The 20,695-nt window shown below is 36.3% G+C and overlaps 1 protein-coding gene across 2 annotated transcripts in view; it reads left to right on the plus strand.

Annotated features, from left to right (window-relative positions):
- The first annotated feature begins 366 nt into the window (after nucleotides 1–366).
- The window catches only part of LOC134675856 (irregular chiasm C-roughest protein), a 62,563-nt gene continuing 42,234 nt past the window's right edge, over nucleotides 367–20,695 (plus strand). For both annotated transcript variants that reach the window (XM_063534160.1, XM_063534161.1), the window contains exons 1-3: nucleotides 367–806; nucleotides 6,804–6,954; nucleotides 9,958–10,038. In XM_063534160.1, coding sequence (XP_063390230.1) covers nucleotides 627–806; nucleotides 6,804–6,954; nucleotides 9,958–10,038 — 412 coding nt within the window. In that variant the 5' untranslated portion in view covers nucleotides 367–626. The remainder of the gene's footprint in view (nucleotides 807–6,803; nucleotides 6,955–9,957; nucleotides 10,039–20,695) is intronic.

A 20,695-nucleotide genomic window follows, 5' to 3' on the forward strand; every position in this document is an offset into this window, starting at 1 on the left:
CTTAACAGACCAGTCTCCACAAACAGCACCCGTTCACGAGTATGACGCGTATCTCAGCCAGTGGTAAATATCAAATGATATTTCGTACATAAGTTCCGAAAGACTCATTGGTATGAGCCAGGATTTGAACCCCCGACCTCCGGATTGAAAGTCAGACGTCATATCCACTCGGCAAACACTGCTTCTACATTCATATATACCTACATTATTAGTAGGTATTGTCTAGGTATTAAGCATTACATATAGACTCTGAATTCAAAAATTTAGAGGTGTCTTTAACTTTTTTATAGGTACTCTTAACCCTTTCAATACAAAAATAGCTGAGTTAACTCAGCTTTCTTCCTCCTATATCTTAAACACGTCAAAATAAATCATATTCTCAACATCACACCAAATAAATCAATATTCATAATCATGTGAACACCCATTCTATTTGCGTCACTTACATTAAACCCTTTTTTGTTTCAGATCCAAAAAAACAACTGAACGAGCGATACGTCATCCTAAAAACAAAATGGCCGCTAAGCAGCACGCGTCGATAAAAATAGGAACGGACAGGGGAAGTTAAGCTTCCGTTTTAAAATGTGAATTTTAAAAATAGAACACCGGATCCTTATGTTAACGGAATGGTGACAATTCTTGAAATGTCTAAGTGTAAATATAGAGTGGACTTAGTGAGGGTGAAACCTTTGTTCTTATTATTGCGGACCCAAAGTGTGTTTTGTTTTAGTTTTTTTCTAGTGTTTAATTTTGGTGTGTGTGGTGGTTATCATGAACAGAAGTTTGCTATGGAGCCGCAGGATCAGGTAAGTTTATTCAAATCTTATTCATAGTTTGTATATAACTTGTATTTCAATGCATGTCCTTAAGCAATGTTTTAAATGTGGCGTCGAGCACCAAAATCCTCATGCCCTGAGAACAACACATTTAGGTATTATTAGTATTACCTGCTAGCTTGAGTACTGACCTAGAATTGGTACTAACAATTAGGTCAGTAATCTAGCTAGCAGGATCAAAATGTGTCATTACAAATATTATTCAGTAGTTAATCCTGACATTATGTAGAGAATAAGGTGATAAAAACCTGATGGTCCTTGGTTCAAATCCCGGTTCAAAGTACGGATATTAGTTTCGGATTCATGGGTGTTTTCTATAAATGTTTATGTTGTACATATATCGTTGTCTATGTACCCGCAATACGAGCCTAATTGAGCTTTCTCTGGGGCTCAGTCAATTCGAGTATGTAATAATATCCCAAAATATATTAATTTTAAAAAAGGTTTTTAAATATCAGAAGAATAATAAATATCTTAATCTTCAAGTCCTTACGTGATTTTTTATTTATTTCAAGGAGTTTTAATAATCTTAACCAGTTAAGCTTAATGACATTGATTTCTTCTAAAAATAACCCGTCAGTAACGAGCTATAATTAAAAAAACCCACTAAATATCACTGTCACTGTTTATAATCCCGCCAGTAATCAGAAGCAATTTTAAAACGATCCAGGCCGCAAAGAAAGGCATTTCCATATCAAAGATAATCCTCGCCATGACAGTATAATTAGGAGCCCGGAACAATGTAGTTTTCCGGCTTAGACGGAAATGGCGTGGAGCCAGAATGACGTGAAAACTAGTACTATTTTTTATGTGTTCTTTAAAAAAATACATAAAGTTGGCCAGGAGGCAAATTTAAACGCGTTAGACCCGTTCATCACAATAATTTTAGTTAGTTAATTCTGTAGAATTCTATAATCATACACATATTTTTATCTTTGTTTTATTACTCAGTAGGCGTATTATATGGCTTTATCAATGTGATAAAATAAGTATCACTTTTTAACATCACGCAATTGAAATACACACAGTCATTATCATGCTGTCAAGTAGACAAGTAAAGCCATTATATCCGTACTTGACTGAGGAAAAATCCACAGTATATAGCAAGACAATACTACCCACACTATGCAAATATATTTAGGTACATTGTACATTACAAATTTATCAACCATAATCAATAAAAAAACCAAAATCAATAACCCCAAAATATTTTCCATAAAGCACCATTGTAGTAATTTATGAATACTTCATAAAAGTCGACTTCAGCCACAAACAAGCGACAGAAGGGCGATAAAAAGGTCAATAGACACTATTGTCCGACACTTTATTGTTGTAAAACCAGTTTGTTCCGTAAAAACCATAAAAAGTTTAGGTGTCGTAAAATGGGGTCGTATATCGTAAAAATCGCCAGGGTAATGATATTAATAATCCGATTCTGAATAATGACCGCTAAATAAAGCTATTTTCAACCTTGTTTGAGCCTCCTGCTCCTGAAGACCTAAAGAATAAGTTCCTGTTTGATACTCCTCGTCCCGGCTGTGAGCTGCGTACATCTCGTGTTCTCAAACTCTCAATTCCTGCTCACCGCACTGGGTTTACGACTAACTCCTTTGCTGTCCAGTACGGTTACCATCAGACAAACTGATGGTAACCGTACAGGCGAGTCGTCTCTGGAATTCACTCCCTCTCAATATTAGACAAGCCCCGAGCAAGTTAGCATTCAAGCGGTTGCTACATAAGTATCTGCTGAAACAAGAGTTCGAATAGTGTCCATCATTATATATTATATATTATGAGTATGTATTAAATATGTAGTAGTACATATATTAATTATATGTATTCTATATGTATGTAGTTTATCAGAATTATTAGTTGTTCGTTGTTCAGTTGTTTTCCAATGTTCTAATAAATGCCTCTGTTCTCCTTGCACCATTTTTACATGTCTCTGTTTGGCCCGATGGTTGACTGGTAGAGAATGCCATTAGGCATTAAGTTCGCCATTTGTACATTATTTTTATGTTTGTGCAATAAAGTTTAAATAAATAAAGCAAAATACCGTAAACCGTACTTTGATTCGTGGGGTAACATTGATTATCGGATTATGAGGAATAAGGAATTGATTTTTGAATGCGAACTGAAACATTTTATGATGTGGTTGGCATGCTTAACCTAAATGCGAGTAAATGATGAAAGAGTACAGAAACGAATTCCAAACTAGATACATACCTAGTTTAAAAATCGATGGTTAATGTTATTCCACGCAAGTAATCCGAACCTTCAAAGTAACCCCGGTTTACGGTGTTTGGCTTTATTTAGCGCTAATTCAAAATCAGATAATTCATATCATTACCCTGGCCAGGCGTGGCTCACTCCTCGATTTCGTCGCTATGCTACAGGTAGCTAAAAGTACATACTTTCGACCCCAATTTTGGGGTTTGCCATAAGCCGCGCGTGGCGCTGTCGCCACCTTATCTGTGCTGATCGTGACAGACGCGTTTTGTTAGAGAGTGAGTCTTCTGTACCTAGTACTATTATTTATTCTGTGCCCTGGCGATTAATACTTAAACTTATTTTGACGAAATTAAAATACCTAAATTATAAATTTCAAAATCTTTGTTAAATAATGGGATTCGTTGTTATTAAAAGAAAAAAAAAATAGTGCATAGTTGTTATCCATAGTATTTTCTCGCAAACGTTCGTATCTGACGTGCTACTTAGTCAACCTCAGTACCTACTTTATGTAGCTACCGAGACTGATTGAAATAGCAAGACAATACTTCATAAGATCGATATATTGTTATGTCACACATTCGTAAATCTCCGCGAAATTACGATGGTAAATAATTATGCACTACATCTGTATTAACATATCTGCCTGTTCAAAACCTCATTGTGATAATGAGTAACCTGTTTACCATTCCATTAAATCCCATTAAACGCAACATATGTTCCACATAACAAACGGATTTGCCCTGTTACGTAATTTAAACGTGTACTGTTCTAAACCGAAAAGCATTATAGCATTGCCGAGACACGTGGAGATACGCCTTAATGGATTAATAAGGCAGAATTTAGAGGATGTGAACGCAAAACGGATCCGGATCCTAAACTAAGCTTAGTTTTCGATGTGTTTTTGTACATTTTGCATTGTATTTCACTTGAAAGTAATTTCTCGTTTAGGTACTTGTATTTAGTGTTTTTCAAATAAATATTTATATAATAATGTAGACGTTATTCAAGTTTTGATTTTGAGCAGTTGCCAGATATCACTATAATTCATGACCAATTAACCAATTACAATAATGATTTTTTAATCGCGTTACTCATTGATAATTAATAAATAAACCCTAACAAAGTATATATAAAATTTGTTTAACAATTTTTATATCCTATATTATTTGACAGAGCTGGAAAAAGCTTTATCCTTTTGTGAATGTAAAATTCTGGTCAGACGTCATATCGTTTTTGGTCCATCTCTGATGGGGACAATTAAATGAAGTTTAAAAACTATACAAGTTCAAACAAGTTTGTCAGCAGAAAAAGGCGCGAAATTCAAATTTTCTATGGGACGATAACCCTTCGCGCCTATATTATGTAAAATTTTCCGCTCTTTTCTCCTGACGGAAATGGCTTGACAGAGTATATATTGAGTACTAGCAGAAGCCTGCGACTTCATCTCATCATCATCATTATCATCATCATCTCAGCCATAAGACGTCCACTGCTGAACATAGGCCTGCCCCTTTTTTGGGGGGTGAATGCCATAATCGCCACGCTTGGCAGGCGGGTTGGCGATCGCAGTCGAGTACACCGAATTTGAGGGACGCTGCTGCCCGTCCACCGGTGGTCTTGGACGTGGTTTAAGGACATACCCGGGTCCTGGACGTAGTTTAAGGACATACCCGGGTCCACCTTATACGACTTCATCTATTCTGCATAAAATGATGAAAATGATAATTAAAACTTTTCTTTGTCCTTCCCCGGGTCTCAAAGTATTTCCATACCTGATTTCATTCAAATCGGTTCAGCGGTTTAAGTGTGAAGTAATAACAAATGGACAGACAGACAGACAGAGGTACTATCGCATTTACAGTATGAGTAAGGATAAGGAATAAATGTTATTATAATTATATTATAATGAGATTAATGAGTAAGCCTGAATTCAAGTGATATGGTCCGTTTTGTCCTGACTTCCTCCTGTTTATTCACTGTGTGGCTAGAAACATACAACACGTGTACAATTTAATGGGACGTGTGTTCCGAAAATATTATATTACTCGCACACAATTAAGGTCTTCCAATTAAACAGGAAAATTAAGTATCATGTATCTTGTTTTGTAAAATTATAATGTGATTAGAATTTAATATTTACATAGGTAACTCACATTTATAGGCGGGTCTATCGCGAATTTATTTCATTACCTTTATTTACCAACGTTTCCAAAGTAATAAAATAAAATCTCGAAAGACCCGTTTATAAATGTGAGTTAGTGTACATAAGGCGAAAGTTTCAAATATTATATTTACGTCTGTTAAAAGGTAATAAAGTAAATTAAGCATAAGGTCCTGGGTTCGAGTCCCGGTAATGGCATTTATTTGCGTGATAAAAGGTTTTTCGTACCTATACATATTTGGATGTAGTTCAGGGAAAGGGATCCATTTTCGTCAAATTGTCATTTAAATTTTATTCATATATTTTGTGGATTGAATCATTTTCTCGTACCTATACTGCGTGTAAATTCAATACGGGCGAATATTTAGGACCTAAGAAGGAAATTGAGATAAATTTTGCTTAGAAATATTATGAAAATATTAATCATACGCAACAATTTGTTTAGGTATATTTATCATTTATTTATTTTTCTTCTTAGGCTAGGTCATTTATAAAATTATGAACATAAAAATAAAATACAAAAACACTATAACAATAAAAATACGTATAAACACATTATAAAAAACCTAACCTAGGGTGCCGCCGGCAACGGGGCAAGGCCCAAGCTGCCGGTGATCAGGGCCGCAGATAGAGTCGGACCAAAAAAAAGTCTGCAGCGGATTTGATAGCCCACGCAGTGCAAGTGTCTTTTTTTTACCTAGTCTACTTTGGTGTCCCACTAGCAAGTGTCATTTATACGTCATAATTTCATAGTGGTTTGACGTTTAAAATAACACTCACTCCGTGGTCTATCAAATCCACTGCAGACTATTCTTGGTCTGACTTTATATAATTGTTTATATTAATATTAGGTACCTACTCGTACTTATCTATTTATGGTACATTGCATATTATACCATCATTTAGTACCTGTACCTGCAAGTCAAGCTTTATCGAGCTAACCATCAAGGCTCGGAACCGGTATTTTTTTTAAATCCCAAATTAGCCTAATAATTTTAATTATTTTATGGTCTTTACGTGAAACTGAATCATGTATTATATTTAGGTAACAACTTCGCATTGTTAGATTGTCCCATTAAAAATGAAATAAAAAACCAAAGAACGAAAAAGAACTTAATAATACCGGTATTTTTTGGATAAAAAAAAAACCGGTTCCGAGCCTAGTAACCGTGGAACTAGGTCAAATTGTGTAAGACTCTTCTTTCTTTTTTTTTTATTTAATTTGTTTTAATCCATTTCTTTTTAGCGTGATAACGTCTTATAAATCGATGAACACCGGTAGTACGCACGAAAAAGTGTCACGTTGTGGACAAATCTCCATGGTAACGTTACAGCAATTTTTCATCAATGTTTTTCTTATGACGTTATCACGCAAAATTATCGTCCTTTAAACCGACTTTATGGCTCCTCTACAGGATGGACCAACGCCGGCCACTCCAAGGGACGCATTTATGCGTTAGAGGGAGCAAGTGATATTCCTATCTCATTCTACCGCATGGCTGCGTCCCTTGGAGTGGCCGGTGTTGGCCCATCGTGTAGAGGAGCCATTACAGACAATCATATTTTTTCCACAGACGGCCGTAGTCGGATCAAGAGTGACGCTTCCCTGCAGAGTAGAGAGGAAATCCGGCCAACTCCAATGGACGAAGGACGACTTCGGTCTGGGCCTCCACCGCGACTTGAGCGGGTACGACCGGTACAAGATGATCGGGAGTGATGAGGAAGGTACGGTATTTAGACCGAAGGGTAAATTGTTGAATTTATACAGGGCACTTTTTGAACATCTAGCCATATTGACGACCGGTCTGGCCTAGTGGGTAGTGACCCTGCCGGTGAAGCCGACGGTGCTAGGTTCGAATACTGGTACTTACTCACTACTTACTCCGTTAGCTCAGCGACCCAAAATGAGACTTGGCCTCCGATACAAGACAGCGCCACTTTTCTCGGTCCTGTGCGACCTCTCGCCAACTGCTGACTCGAAGTTCGCGCAGATCCGCCTCCACCATGTCGAACCAGCGATATCTGGGGCGTCCGATAGGACGTCTTCCTGCTGGACGGCCCAGGCATGCTCTTTTCACCTGAATACTGGTAAGGGCATTTATTTGTGTGATGACACAGATATTTGTTCCTGAGTCATGGATGTTTTCTAGCACAATATGGCTAGTTGTTCAAAAAAATCTTAACGCGGTTCACAGAATACATCTATTTACCAAGTTTCAACAGTATAGTTCTCATAGTTTCGGAAAAAAGTGGATGTGACATACACGGACAGACAGACAGACATGATGAATCCATAGGGTTCCGTTTTTTGCCATTTGCCGTCTCAAAATACCTATAAGTTACTCGTATATTACGAGGATATCTAAAATAAGCGTCAAATACCGGGCTTGTGTCCACATTATGAACTAAGCCACCCTTTATTGAAACAAAATGGCCACCTTTATTATCGCCGTTAATAACACAAAGCCAGTAGGTATGTATATGTCGCAGTCGGATCGTATAATCCGCCGTATTACATTACGGCTAGCCGTTTTCAAAAACAGGGGCGTTTTGAAATGCGGCGGTTTAACGATTAGCCGTATTGAATGCGGCTGAATGAGAATCCGCCGGAATGTATTCGGCGCCATACGTTCTTCAACACGGCTAGCCGTAATGTAATACAGCGAGTCATTAGCCGCCGCTTTGACAGTTTTTAGTTCCCATTTTTAACACTCGTGGCGCTGCCTGACAAACGCTGGGGTGTCCATCAAATCTGGAGTTTGTCGGACTGTTTCCTTTCAAAAAAAAATTTCCTTCGCAACTTAACTAGACGGAGCCCCGCTTCGCGGGGCTCCTATTTCTGAGCGGTTTGCCCTTCGGGCATCTGAAGCTACCTAACGAACCTAACCTACCTACCTATTGATTAAGTGAGACGTCCGTGAAAACATTACACTTTGGGGAAAAAAGCGTAGGTAGGTAATTAGGTTAGGTTCGTTAGGTAACTTCAGATGCCCGAAGGGCAAACCGCCCAGAAATAGGAGCCCCGCTTGCGGGGCTCCGTCTATTTAAGTTGTGAAGGAAATGTTTTGGAAAAGAAACACATGTAGTGCGGTGGAACCATGGTAGAAATAAATTAAATTGCAAACATTGTCAAACTCCGGTTACGTAGGCGACCGAAAGAACTGGTCACTCTACAATGTACGATGCGGCTAAACGTGGGCCGCCTTATTGAAGAACGTATCGCAGTGACAATCCGGCTAATCGTCGAACCGCCGCATTTCAAAACGCCCCTGTTTTTGAAAACGGCTAGCCGTAATGTAATACGGCGGATTATACGATCTGACTACGACATATACACGTAAACGTGTGATCATTAGGGAATAGGGATGCTACACGCGCAGAACTAAGAATGCCGATGTGGTTTGGGCAGGGACCGAATCCCGGTATATTTTTTTCGGTATATTTTCGGTATCTTGGTTGTTTTTAGGGTTCCGTACCCAAAGGGTAAAACGGGATTACTAAGACTTCGCTGTCCGTCCGTCCGTCCGTCCGTCCGTCTGTCACCACGCTGTATCTCACGAACCGTGATAGCTAGACAGTTGAAATTTTCACAGATGATGTATTTCTGTTGCCGCTATAACAACAAATACTAAATACAGAATAAAATAATGATTTAAATGGGGCTCCCATACAACAAACGTGATTTTTGACCAAAGTTAGGCAACGTCGGGAGGGGTCAGTACCTACTTGGATGGGTGACCGTTTTTTTTTTTTGTTTTTTTTTTTTTGCATTATGGTACGGAACCCTTCGTGCGCGAGTCCGACTCGCACTTGCCCGGTTTTTGTATACCGCGTGAGACCTGTAACACGAGCAAAAAATTATACTGTAGGCTGTACTCTTCATACTGACCAACATTTGTTCAGCAACTTTTAAAAATAACTTGCGATTTGATTTTTAATACACTTTAAAGTTTATTCTAACAAGGAAGGGTACCCAACTGTCCGACTCCGATTTGATTTATTTTGATATATGTGAAAAAATATATATATATAATAAATAAATATAATAAATGTATTTTTATATAAAAAATGAGTTTGTGGTGAAATGTCAAAACACGTCCCCATTATTTATTCATGTTCTCCAACATATAACGAAACCAGTAATTTTTTTTTTTATAATCATTTATTTACAAACAATATTTATACAGTGGTACAACTAAACGAAATTAATAACTAGCTTAAATAAAAAAAAAAACAGTTATTAATTAGCAATTTTTTTGAAAATAGTTTTTCATTAAAATTAGAAGGTTTGGTCAATTTTCAGTACTTTGAAGGCCATTTTCTCCCAACAGGTTGAGTTTGGGCAGTTAAAAAAAAATACGTGTCCGTTATTTTAGACTACTCTATAAAATATATCAAAATAAATCAAATCGGAGTCGGACAGTTGGGTACCCTTCCTTGTAAGATGCAATGTACTGCGAATTTTGTTATGTTTAAGGCGTGACAAGCAACGTCAATCCAAATAATATGGCGTGGCGATGGCGTCCATTGAAGATAATATTTATTTTGTATAAAAAATAGGAAGTCAAAATACTTCATAATTTTTAAAAATTGTTGAACAAAAGTGTCACCGTTTGAGGCGTACGATCTATGATTTAATTATTTGCTCATGTTACAGGCCACACCCGGTATAGTACAGTGGTTATATGTTTCACGTCACTATTTACAAATGAAGTTGTTTGCCCACAGGGGATTACTCACTGGACATAAGAGATGTGACGCTGGACGATGATGCGAGGTACCAGTGCCAAGTCAGCTCCGGTTCCAAAGGTAAGGGTTTTTAAATAATTTTCGACTATTTAAAGACAATCTGCCCGATTAGCCCCCTTATTCATAAACTTTTACTAAAGTTAACAAGCCGATAATAATCGTTTGTCCCTTTCCATCATACCAATACGTCGGAAAGGGACAAACGATTATTATCGGCTTGCATGTCAACTTAAGTAAACGTTTATGAATAAGGGGGTTATTCTGTTATGTCAAAAATTTGCTAAAGAGACAATATAGATTTGATTTCAGTGTCAAAAGTGACGTTCTTGTTTGAAGAAACGTCACTTTTAACACTGACATATCCGATCTATGTCGTATCTTTAGCAAATTTTTGACGTATCTTAACGTTAAGGGGCCCACTGATTAACAGTCCGCCGAACGGAATCGGCCTGTCAGTTAGAACAAAATTTTGACAGTTCCGAACAACTGACAGGCCGATACCGTCCGGCGGACTGCTAATCAGTGGGCCCCTTTAGAATCAGGCCGTTTGTCTTTTAACCTCGAAAGAGAATTTTGAATTTAGACCTTTTTATTTTTTTGGGAGTTCAAATTTCGATTTGGAATTGGATTTGTACTTGTATAAGTACGCGGGAATTTACCAGTAATATTTTTCTTATTTAAGTACTATTGTCTGAAAAAGTTGTGTGGCATGGCAATGTTTTAAAATCTTTAAATGATGGTCAGTTGTAATGTCTTTAACATGAAAATAAGTTTAATTAATTAGTAATAAAAAAGAGTTACAATACTTATAAACATGCAGTTAATAAAAATGTCCACTCCTGCCAATATTAAAAATAATAAATCACAAGTTATTGTCCAGTAAAACCAAGACTTAAATCAGAAATAAGTTCCGTACATAATTATTCCGCGTTACCGAAGCGAAAGACAAATTATTGACGTATGTCATTCCCTCCGGTCGAAACACTGACATATCACCAATTATCCAAGTCTTATTTTTAAAGGACGTAAGTGTAATTAGTTCACTTTTGCACTTCAGCCTTTCTTCGATTCAATCTTACTTTATTGCCATATTTGATCCTCACCCCAAGGCTTTGATTCCGATTGCTGAGCGCCATGCAGTATAGGACCAGTATAAGCAGACACACCTACACTAATCACCTACACTAATCGCCTACACTAATCACCTACACTAATCACCTACACTAATCGCCTACACTAATCGCCTACACTAATCACCTACACTAATCAACTACACTAATCACCCACAATAATCACCCACACTAATCACCTACACTAATCAACTACACTAATCACCTACACTAATCACCCACACTAATCACCTGCACTAATCGCCTACACTAATCGCCTACACTAATCACCTGCACTAATCACCTACACTAATCAACTACACTAATCACCCACAATAATCACCCACACTAATCACCTACACTAATCAACTACACTAATCACCTACACTAATCACCCACACTAATCACCTACACTATAATCTCCTACACTAATCACCTGCACTAATCACCTACACTATAATCACCTACACTAATCACCCACACTAATCACCTACACTATAATCACCTACACTAATCACCCACACTAATCACCATACCTCGCAATCGAGCTAGCAAAACCGTAGCAGTTGCACATTAAGGTTGACGCATATATGCGTATTTACTAAGTCAAATACAAAAACTATGTTTTAAATTAATTATTTAAGATCTGTTTGCGTGTCATTACGCTAAATAAGGTATTTACATCCTTGTGCTATACACAGTACACACATCATTACGTTATAAGTAGGTAGAATTTATTTTGTATTTCAAATTAAGAGTAAACAAATTGAGATCAAATAAACAAAAATTTAAAGAAGTAGGTATAATATACTTTCCTGAAACACAAATTTAACTTAAAAATTTAAAAAATAGTGACTATGTTATCATGAGTCATGATGATGATTCATGACATATGAACGCTAACCTTTACATTAAACTGTCATTTGCTACGGTTTTGCTAGCTCGATTGCGAGGTATGCTAATCACCTACACTAATCACCTGTCGAGACCTTGGGGAGAGTCACGCCCAGTATGAAAACCAAATGGCTCCTCTACACCATGGGCCAACGCCGGCCACTCCAAGGGACGCAGCCATGCGGTAGAATGAGATAGCAATATCACTTGCTCCCTCTAACGCACAAATGCGTACCTTGGAGTGGCCGGCGTTGGCCCATCGTGTAGAGGAGCCAAAAGATGCGTTGGTATGACATCAAAAGAACAGCTGGATCAAAATGGGTACAAAGGACACAAAATAGATCAGAATGGCAAAAATTGAAGGAGGCCTACATCTCAAAGATTGAAAAGGGCTAAAAAGAAGAGATAAGCAGACATGGTAATCTATGTTTGACGTGTGTGTCATTATTTAATTAAACTTTATTTCACAATACAAGAAAGTAAAAACGGCGGACTTAATGCCATAAGGCATTCTCTACCAGTCAACCATTGGGCCAAACAGAAACATAATATACAATTGGTGCGGAAGATAAAACAAAAAACTTAAAAATTAAGATAAAAGATAAATAGGAAGAAGATAGGTGTTGTCAGTCGTTTAGTTTTAGTTTAGTTTTAGTTCAGGCACAGAATAAATAATAGTACTAAGTACAGAAGACTCACTCTCTAAAAAAACGCTGTTGTTACGATCAGCACAGATATGGCCGCTAGGCGGCGACAGCGCCACGCGCGGCTTATAGCTTTCCCCAAAATTGGAGTGGAACGGATGTACTTTTAGCTACCTGTAGCAAAGCGACGAAATCGCGGAGTGAGCCACGCCTGGTTCAGGAACCCACTGAAAATCAGCGTCATGAACGCTGTCTCTATCGCACTAATAGGGAAGAGTAATAGAAAGACATTATTAGCCTTTAGAGTTAATAGCGTTTCGTTTCGTTTTCTGCAAACGATTAAGCCTCAAGAACCACTACCACCAGTTTTGACATTGACAGATACGCTCGCGTCTAAGTAACTTACTTTCTATGCATTTCGCTCGTACTCGCATATTAGTGCAAGCGAGATGTATAGAAAGTAATTTACGTAGACGCGAGCGCATCTGTCAATGTCAAAACTGGTGGTAGGTAGCCGTACAGGCTTATAGTGGTGGTCTTAGTCGAGACAAACAGCCGTATTCGAACAATGAGATACGTCAAATACTAGATATTGAAACGATATGGATTAGACAGGTATTATGTCAGTGTCAAACAAGAGTCAAACGGCGCGATTCGGAAAATGAAATAGATCTCTACTAGACCTCAACAAGTTACGATATGGATAATTTAACGATATTTGTAAGATAGACATGTCAAATTTGACGTTTCCGCGATTCTGGAGGTCCTCTTGAACGATTTCGACAAGTTATGACTTAGATATCCAAGTCACATCTAGTCGATATCTATTGTAAATCTAGTTGATCTCCATATCGTTTCTAGATCTTGTGATTATCTCGTTTCCCGAATACGCGTGAAAATTGACATTTCTTCAAACAAAACCGTCACTTTTGACACTTGTTTGACACTGACATATATATTCCATAACTTTTCAATATCTAGTATTTGACGTATCTCATTGTTCGAATACGGCTGCTAGGCAAGCTATAGCAACTACATCAGAGCAGTTAATTACAGGCTCCGGATAAAATGAGATAAGGATTTTTTCCTCCCTTTTGTAATATCGCGCTCGATGGTTACACGGATTTGTTTATAGCGTTATTATGTGAAATTGCAATTTGTTTTGATATTTATTTATATATTTAGAAGTGGAAAATCGTTTCCTCTTTTTCTATGGACGAGTACAGTCGCCATCAAATATATCGGAGCGGTCAAGGTGCTCAAAAATATCTGAACACGCGCTCTAACGCCTTGACAATAGAGGCGTGTTCAGATATTTGTGAGTACCTTGGCCGCTCAGATATATCTGACGGCGACTGTACGTGCTATTATACTTCCTTCTTAAACTGGAATTTATCTTCAGTTTTATTAAAACAAATATTAGGTGTTAAAGCTTACACGGTCCTTATATAGACCTCTTGTCTACCCTACCCTTTGAAACCATATTCAGTATTGAACTGTCCATTTGCTTTGACAGGAGAACCCTTTGGGTAATTGGGACAATTCAATCGCATATCCCATTTTGTAGGTACTAGATGAACACACATGCGGCGCGATTCGGGAAATGTATTAGAGATTAACTCGTTACGATATAGTAAAGATATGTGAAGTCCTACGGAAAAAGGTACCTTATGGCCGTTGGCGCTTACGCTATTATTAACGCCGCTCCAAAATTATTGCGGCGCTATGCGACGTAAACGCCGGCCGCAATAAGGTACCTTTTCGTGGAACGTCACATATCTTCACTATTTCATATCTAGTGAATCTCTAATTCATTTCCCGAATCGCGGCGCCAGCCGCCATAAGGCACCTTTTGCAGTGGAACGTCACATATCTTTACTATTTCATATCTAGTGAGTCTCTAATTCATTTATCGAATCGAGCCGATTGTATATGTCTTTCTTGTATTCTGTTTACAAGGGGGAATAAAAAGGAGTAAAAAAAATATCAGAAAGTAGCAAAAGAAACTTAACTTACTGTTACTTTACTTAGGTACTTTAAAAACGGATTCAGAATAAATATGACATTGATGGTGCAAGGGGATTAAAGATAGTGTATTATTTTTTATTTCATAGAATTGAACATTTTTGATTATTGTTAGGTACGTAGGTATATGTAGTAAGAAGTTGGTGCTTAAGAGCAAAATTAAAAATGGACATGTTTTTCGTCTGGAAGAGATCGCTTACAGCGATAAGACCGCCTGTTGCTACTTTACTTACTCTACCAAGAGGCAGATTCTGATGTATCAATTTGTTACGGTTTCGATCTAAAAACATCCCTGATTAGATCGCATACGAATTAAAATGAAAGTCGTGCGTGAGATGCAAACCAATAACCTAAATTTTAACTGTAACAAAGTGTTTTATTTGAACATTTATTAAAAAAAAATTGTGAACATATTAAAATTGGTACAAAGAGTTTCTTTGTTGAAATACAATACAGCAATCTGTTTTATCTAAAAGGAAAATGGTGTAAGAGTTTATTATATCTTTCGTTCAATTCAAAATTATGCAAAAAAATTACAAAATCAAGCGATGTTTACAATCTCAGCGCATCAATTTCCTGTTCACATTTTTTTTATTCATCTTTAAACGAATCGAAATTATACGGAAATACGTAGCAGTTTAAATATTTACTCGACATAATAGGCCTCGAAAAATACGCTTACAAAATGGCTGATCGCATTTTTAAGTGGGGAATTAAATGATTATCTGCTAAAGAAATTTGAGCATAAATCTTTTTAAATCGAGTTTTTTTTGTTTTTGATGATGTAGGCTCAGTTTCAGTTGTATTTTATATACTTACCTTCACTGTTGTTAGAAGTATATAGTTTTTAAGGTTATAAACGGTATTAGTAGTAGTTTATGTAATTGTTACATAATTAAAGGCATTAAAATACGATTATGAGTTTATGAAACGAGTTGAGCTCTTTCCATCACAAGAGTGTTTTAATGCCTAAATATGTACCTATTTATACAGTGTGGAAAGATAAGTCGGGCCCTGGAGGGAAACTACCTTAAATCCTTAAGCTGGCTCATTTTACTTAAAGGAGACATTCCTTTATTTTTTAAAAGAAACAAAACTGCATTTAAACATTTTTCTTTTTTTTCTTCAATTTGGCTTGTCTAAAAAAAACTTTAGTACTAAATATTATATTTTATGGATATTTTATACGACAGACGAGTGTAAGACCTAATGTTTCATGGAGAAATGTTATCAGTAACATTAACTGTATCGACTAGTATAATAAAATTGCGAGTGTTTATTTTTTGGAATTTTTAGTCGGTTCGAGTCCCGGGCGAGGCAAGCGAGTTTTAGAAAAACTTTGAATGCAGTTTTGTTTCTTTTTAAAAATAAAGGAATGTCTCCTTTAAGTAAAATGAGCCAGCTTAAGGATTTAAGGTACCTAGTTCCCCTCCAGGGCCCGACTTACCTTTCCACACTGTATACACAATCGATATTTTAAAACGCCATCCTGGGCTTATACTAGGAATGAGGTCAAATCAAATTCCTTTGTTTCGGAATGTTCGGAAATTGAATGTCATTATTAAATTGATATCGACGTTATTATTACTTACCCAATAATAATTTTTTTACAGATTATACATTTTGTTGTACCAGAACTCTTTATATTGCTGGCTAATTTGTGGTAATTTGTGGTTTTTGAACGCATCATAGATCTAAATAGTGTTGATTTTAAGTTTATAAAATACATATGTATGTTAGTCTGTAAGGTATTTGTAATATGGGCCTTGTTGCCTGAATTAAATATCTAAATAAAAAATAGATGGTTTAATGATTATGTTTGTAGGCAATTTATATTTAAATGTATTTTCAAACTTACAGCAAATGGAACTACTTGATACAATTGTAATTACAAGTACTTTTAACACAACTGTTGTAAACCAACTAATTGAAACTTGAAGATTTAGTCACAAATACGTAGACTATTTTACATTTCAAATACATTTTAGCATTGTGCAAAGGCCAACAATTCAATAAGATACTAAAGATACCAACTTGTAACTAGCACCCCGAAACGAGCACGTCTCAAGTTCTGAGTTCTTAAACTGCTTTGATGCCTCAAAGCTTGTATGTAACGAGTTGTCTGCACTTTGAAGATAATAATCTGCATGGTGGAGAATTGATGAGGGTGATTTCTTAGATATTTTACTTAAAAATAGATTGAGTACTCTTTATTGGCACACTTGAGTAAAAGATAAAACTTAAGATTCGCCCTTTGTACGAAGTTTTTTGTCCAATAAAGATTAAAGAAATTGTGTTAAATCATAACAATATTTCCAAGCAACCGGCCAAGCTAAACGTTTCTGTGTACGACGTAAAAACCTATACAACTTAAAAATAAATATTTCCTACACAAGGCACAATTGTTTCTGTTCCTGAGCCCCGCCTCGCGAAATTGTGTTTGCCTTTAATAAATTGAAATTCTTTCTGAGGCCTCGAGCCATCTTTTCCCCTTTTGCCCTTTTTCCGATCCGGAGTTTTCTTGTGTTTTAATTTGTTTAAAATATTTTCATTAGGATTTTCTGTTTCATTTATCTTGGTCTCTTTCATCTCGTAATTAATAAAAGCTGATCGGTTTAAGGATTTACTTTTACATGCTTTTGATGTGGTTCAGTTTTCTTTAACTACTTTTGTATCTTCTTCTTCGTCGTTATCTCATGGCTGAGAATCGTAACCAACAACTATGTCCCTCCATTTATCGCCATCAAGGGATATGTGGGCTGCCCTCTGCATGGAACCACATGCTTGTCTAATGGAATCCGACCATCTTGCAGGGGTTCTTCCTCTAGCGCGCTTGCCTTTCACTTGCCCTAATATGGTGTCACGTTTGAGGCTGTGGTGTGGCGGTCGCAATGTGCCCAAAGAATCTAAGTCAAGAGCCCTCTCCTGGTTTTTTTATAGCTGATCAAAAATCATCAGATGCATTATAGTCATGTATATGCGTGTAAAGAGGTGTATTTCTTGTATTTTACAGTATGGGGTTCTTCAAAAAAGGAGTGTACAGGTTTATAAAAGGTCGGCAACGCGCATGTAACACCTCTGGAGTTGCAGGCGTCCATAGGCTACGGTGACTGCTTACCATCAGGCGGGCCGTATGCTTGTTTGCCACCGATGTGTAATAAAAAAAATTAATAACAGGAATCGATTTAAAGAACTTTATAAACTGAACAACGCCAATCACTCCAAACATTAAGTTCGCTCGATGTAAAATAAAATCTAACCTCTAGAGCAGAACCAAGCTAACAACTGGATAGAATTTAAAATAAAAAGTGTGGCAATATCATAATTAATGTCGAATTGTCATCATTAATGACATCCCTTCACTTTTTCATGTTAAAATCGGTGCAAAGATAGTTTAGACGAATTCAAGACCCAAATAACTTTCTCCGAGATACAGTACTACTACAGTATTGGAATGATGATATTATTTGTATTTTCAAGTTTTATAAAGAGATATTTATCATTTAATTCTATAGAAAGTATTTTAATACACATTTACCTAAAAGCGCCTTCTTATAAATTCTCAGACATCAAATACGATCGAACAATTTCACTCTCAAATTTAAGACGATCCTGATAACTCAAACATCATTAATCCGAATCTCTATTCAAGCTTGGCATTACAATTGTTCGCTACCCTGACCCATTCTACTAAATTAATTAGGCTGGATATCGTGACATTTATTATGCGAATTCTTAATAAGCCGTCTTAGAAATTTTACAGAGCTTCGATCCTTTTGGCCTCTGCCGAATCGTGCCCTATTCAGATGCAAAAGGCCTGAGAAATTAATTTACATAGCCCTTTGTGCGTACTGCAACTGGTACCTTTTGATTTAATTCTCCTATTCGAAATGTCTCTGTTAGAAATTTCTTATCGCTTCTTCGGGCTCTTATGGCCCATTCAGCTTTTGTTTTAGGGTTTAGGGTTAACTTTGTATTTCTTAAGTAATCGAGGGTACCGCGTACATTTTCTTTGATCGTTATCCCTAAGCCGTTAAGTAAATTTGATCTTGTTTTAAGTAAAACGGTCCAATGTTCCGAATTTGAGTTTTAGAGATACTTCCAGGGATTACAAGAACAAAGATAGAAGTTTTCTAAGTAGCTTTTCGATTTAGGTGCTTTTGAGTTTTCAAGCATTATCACTAACGTACTTTGTTACCCAATTTCTTGAATATTCATGTAGGTATAAGAAGTAAAATCAATGATAGGCCTAAACTGAAACCTACCTATTCATTGACTTTATAAATACATTTTTATTATACAGTACAAATAAGCTTCCCTGAAATTTAGTGTTCTTTATACAGTGTGTAAGTTTGTACGCTGCGAAAACAGTATAAGAAAACACAGGTATAAGAAAAAAATCAAAATATTAAAATCTGAAATCTTCAGCTGAGCCATATACACTTGTTCTGTAATCAGGCTTCAACGGCATTTAATCATCAAAAATATAAAATTATAAAAAAATAGAGTAAGCAACAACAAATACGTGGCGCTAGTGCAGAGTAGAGGAGTTGAGACCGAAGAAATTGTAATCAAGTTCAATAATCTACCAAGCACGACATTATCTAAGAATTTATTAATGCAGCAAAAAGAAACAGCAAATAAAAATAATGCATACTTACAAAGAATTAAAATCATAATAACAAAGAGAACGTCTTAAAGAAAATGAACAATTTACATGAGGCTAATAGAAGAACTTTGTTTTTATCAACCAGGCACGACGGACAACTGGCTTGCGGCAAAATTGTACAACTTTGCACTATTTAACTTGCAAACTTTGTTTGAGACAGGAACTTCCATAGGGAACTATCTGGAGGAACAGACTTTCATTGTCTTTATTCCTCATTCTCTGTAGATTATTAAATTGTGTTCAAATCCCAAGTTGCCGAGACAACCCAAATATGGCGCTGACTTATTGAATTAAACTACGTTTATTAGAGAAAGGAGTTTAACAAAGGACTTACCTATTTATTATTTGATGTTGATTAAAAATATAAAAGTTAAATTGGAAATGGAGTTCATTCTTGCTCATTTCGCGTACTAATACAGTTTGTAGTTCTTATTTTTCTGTAACTCAAATATGTAGGCAATGGAGGTAAATGAAGTAAATTGCCCGTCGTGAAAGAAAATGTCAATTGTAAGCTGTATGTGGCCATCTAGGAAATCAAGGGAAAGAAAATTCCCACTGCAATATATTATTTAAAAAAATTTAAGATGTTGACAATGCAACAAGACTGGAAAGCTAAAGTAAACTGAGAGCAGATTTTTTAAATCAAACATAATGTAAATATGTAAATACACACAATAAAGCTTAACTTATGACTTATGACTTATTTACTTACTTATGTAAATGACAATGCGTAGAAACGCAAAACATTTAATTTAAGTAAACATGCAACCAAGAAAAATCAAAACAATTACGTCATAACGCAGTAATCTCATTAAATACACGCCCACAAACATTAGTTCACTTAATATAATTATAGCTACTGCTGTATATTTTTGTTGTGTAGAATTTATCAGGTATGTTTGACTTTCAAATTTATTTCAAGCTATCTAAGTAATTACACTTTTGTAGTTAGTCATGAATTTGGACTACCTACATGAAAATAAAAATACCAAGAAACTTAGCTAATTCCAAAAGTTGAGGAACAAATATAGTTTGGTGATTAGAATCGATTTCTCTATTTATAGCCCTAAGGTCAGAGTCACTCTGTATTTAAATGAGAATTTTCTAGCTGGATTAACAACCGTAATAGGTACCTATGAATAAATTTTATAAGGAGCTGTACGGATATGATGGTCGTTCTTGTCTACGTGACACGTGATAAAACGGTGTCTGTCACTTTCTATCCCACAGTGTTAAAAAGAGATAGTTATTTTATCACGTGGATAAAGATGGATAAAGCCATCCATGATACGCCGGCTGGACATTTATTAACAAAGTTTCAAAATTTTGAACAGTTGTCTTCAAAAGCTTTCATTACCTACTTTTAAAGACATGTT

Source organism: Cydia fagiglandana, chromosome 23, assembly GCF_963556715.1.
Source record: "Cydia fagiglandana chromosome 23, ilCydFagi1.1, whole genome shotgun sequence".
NCBI classification, from domain to species: domain Eukaryota; kingdom Metazoa; phylum Arthropoda; class Insecta; order Lepidoptera; family Tortricidae; genus Cydia; species Cydia fagiglandana.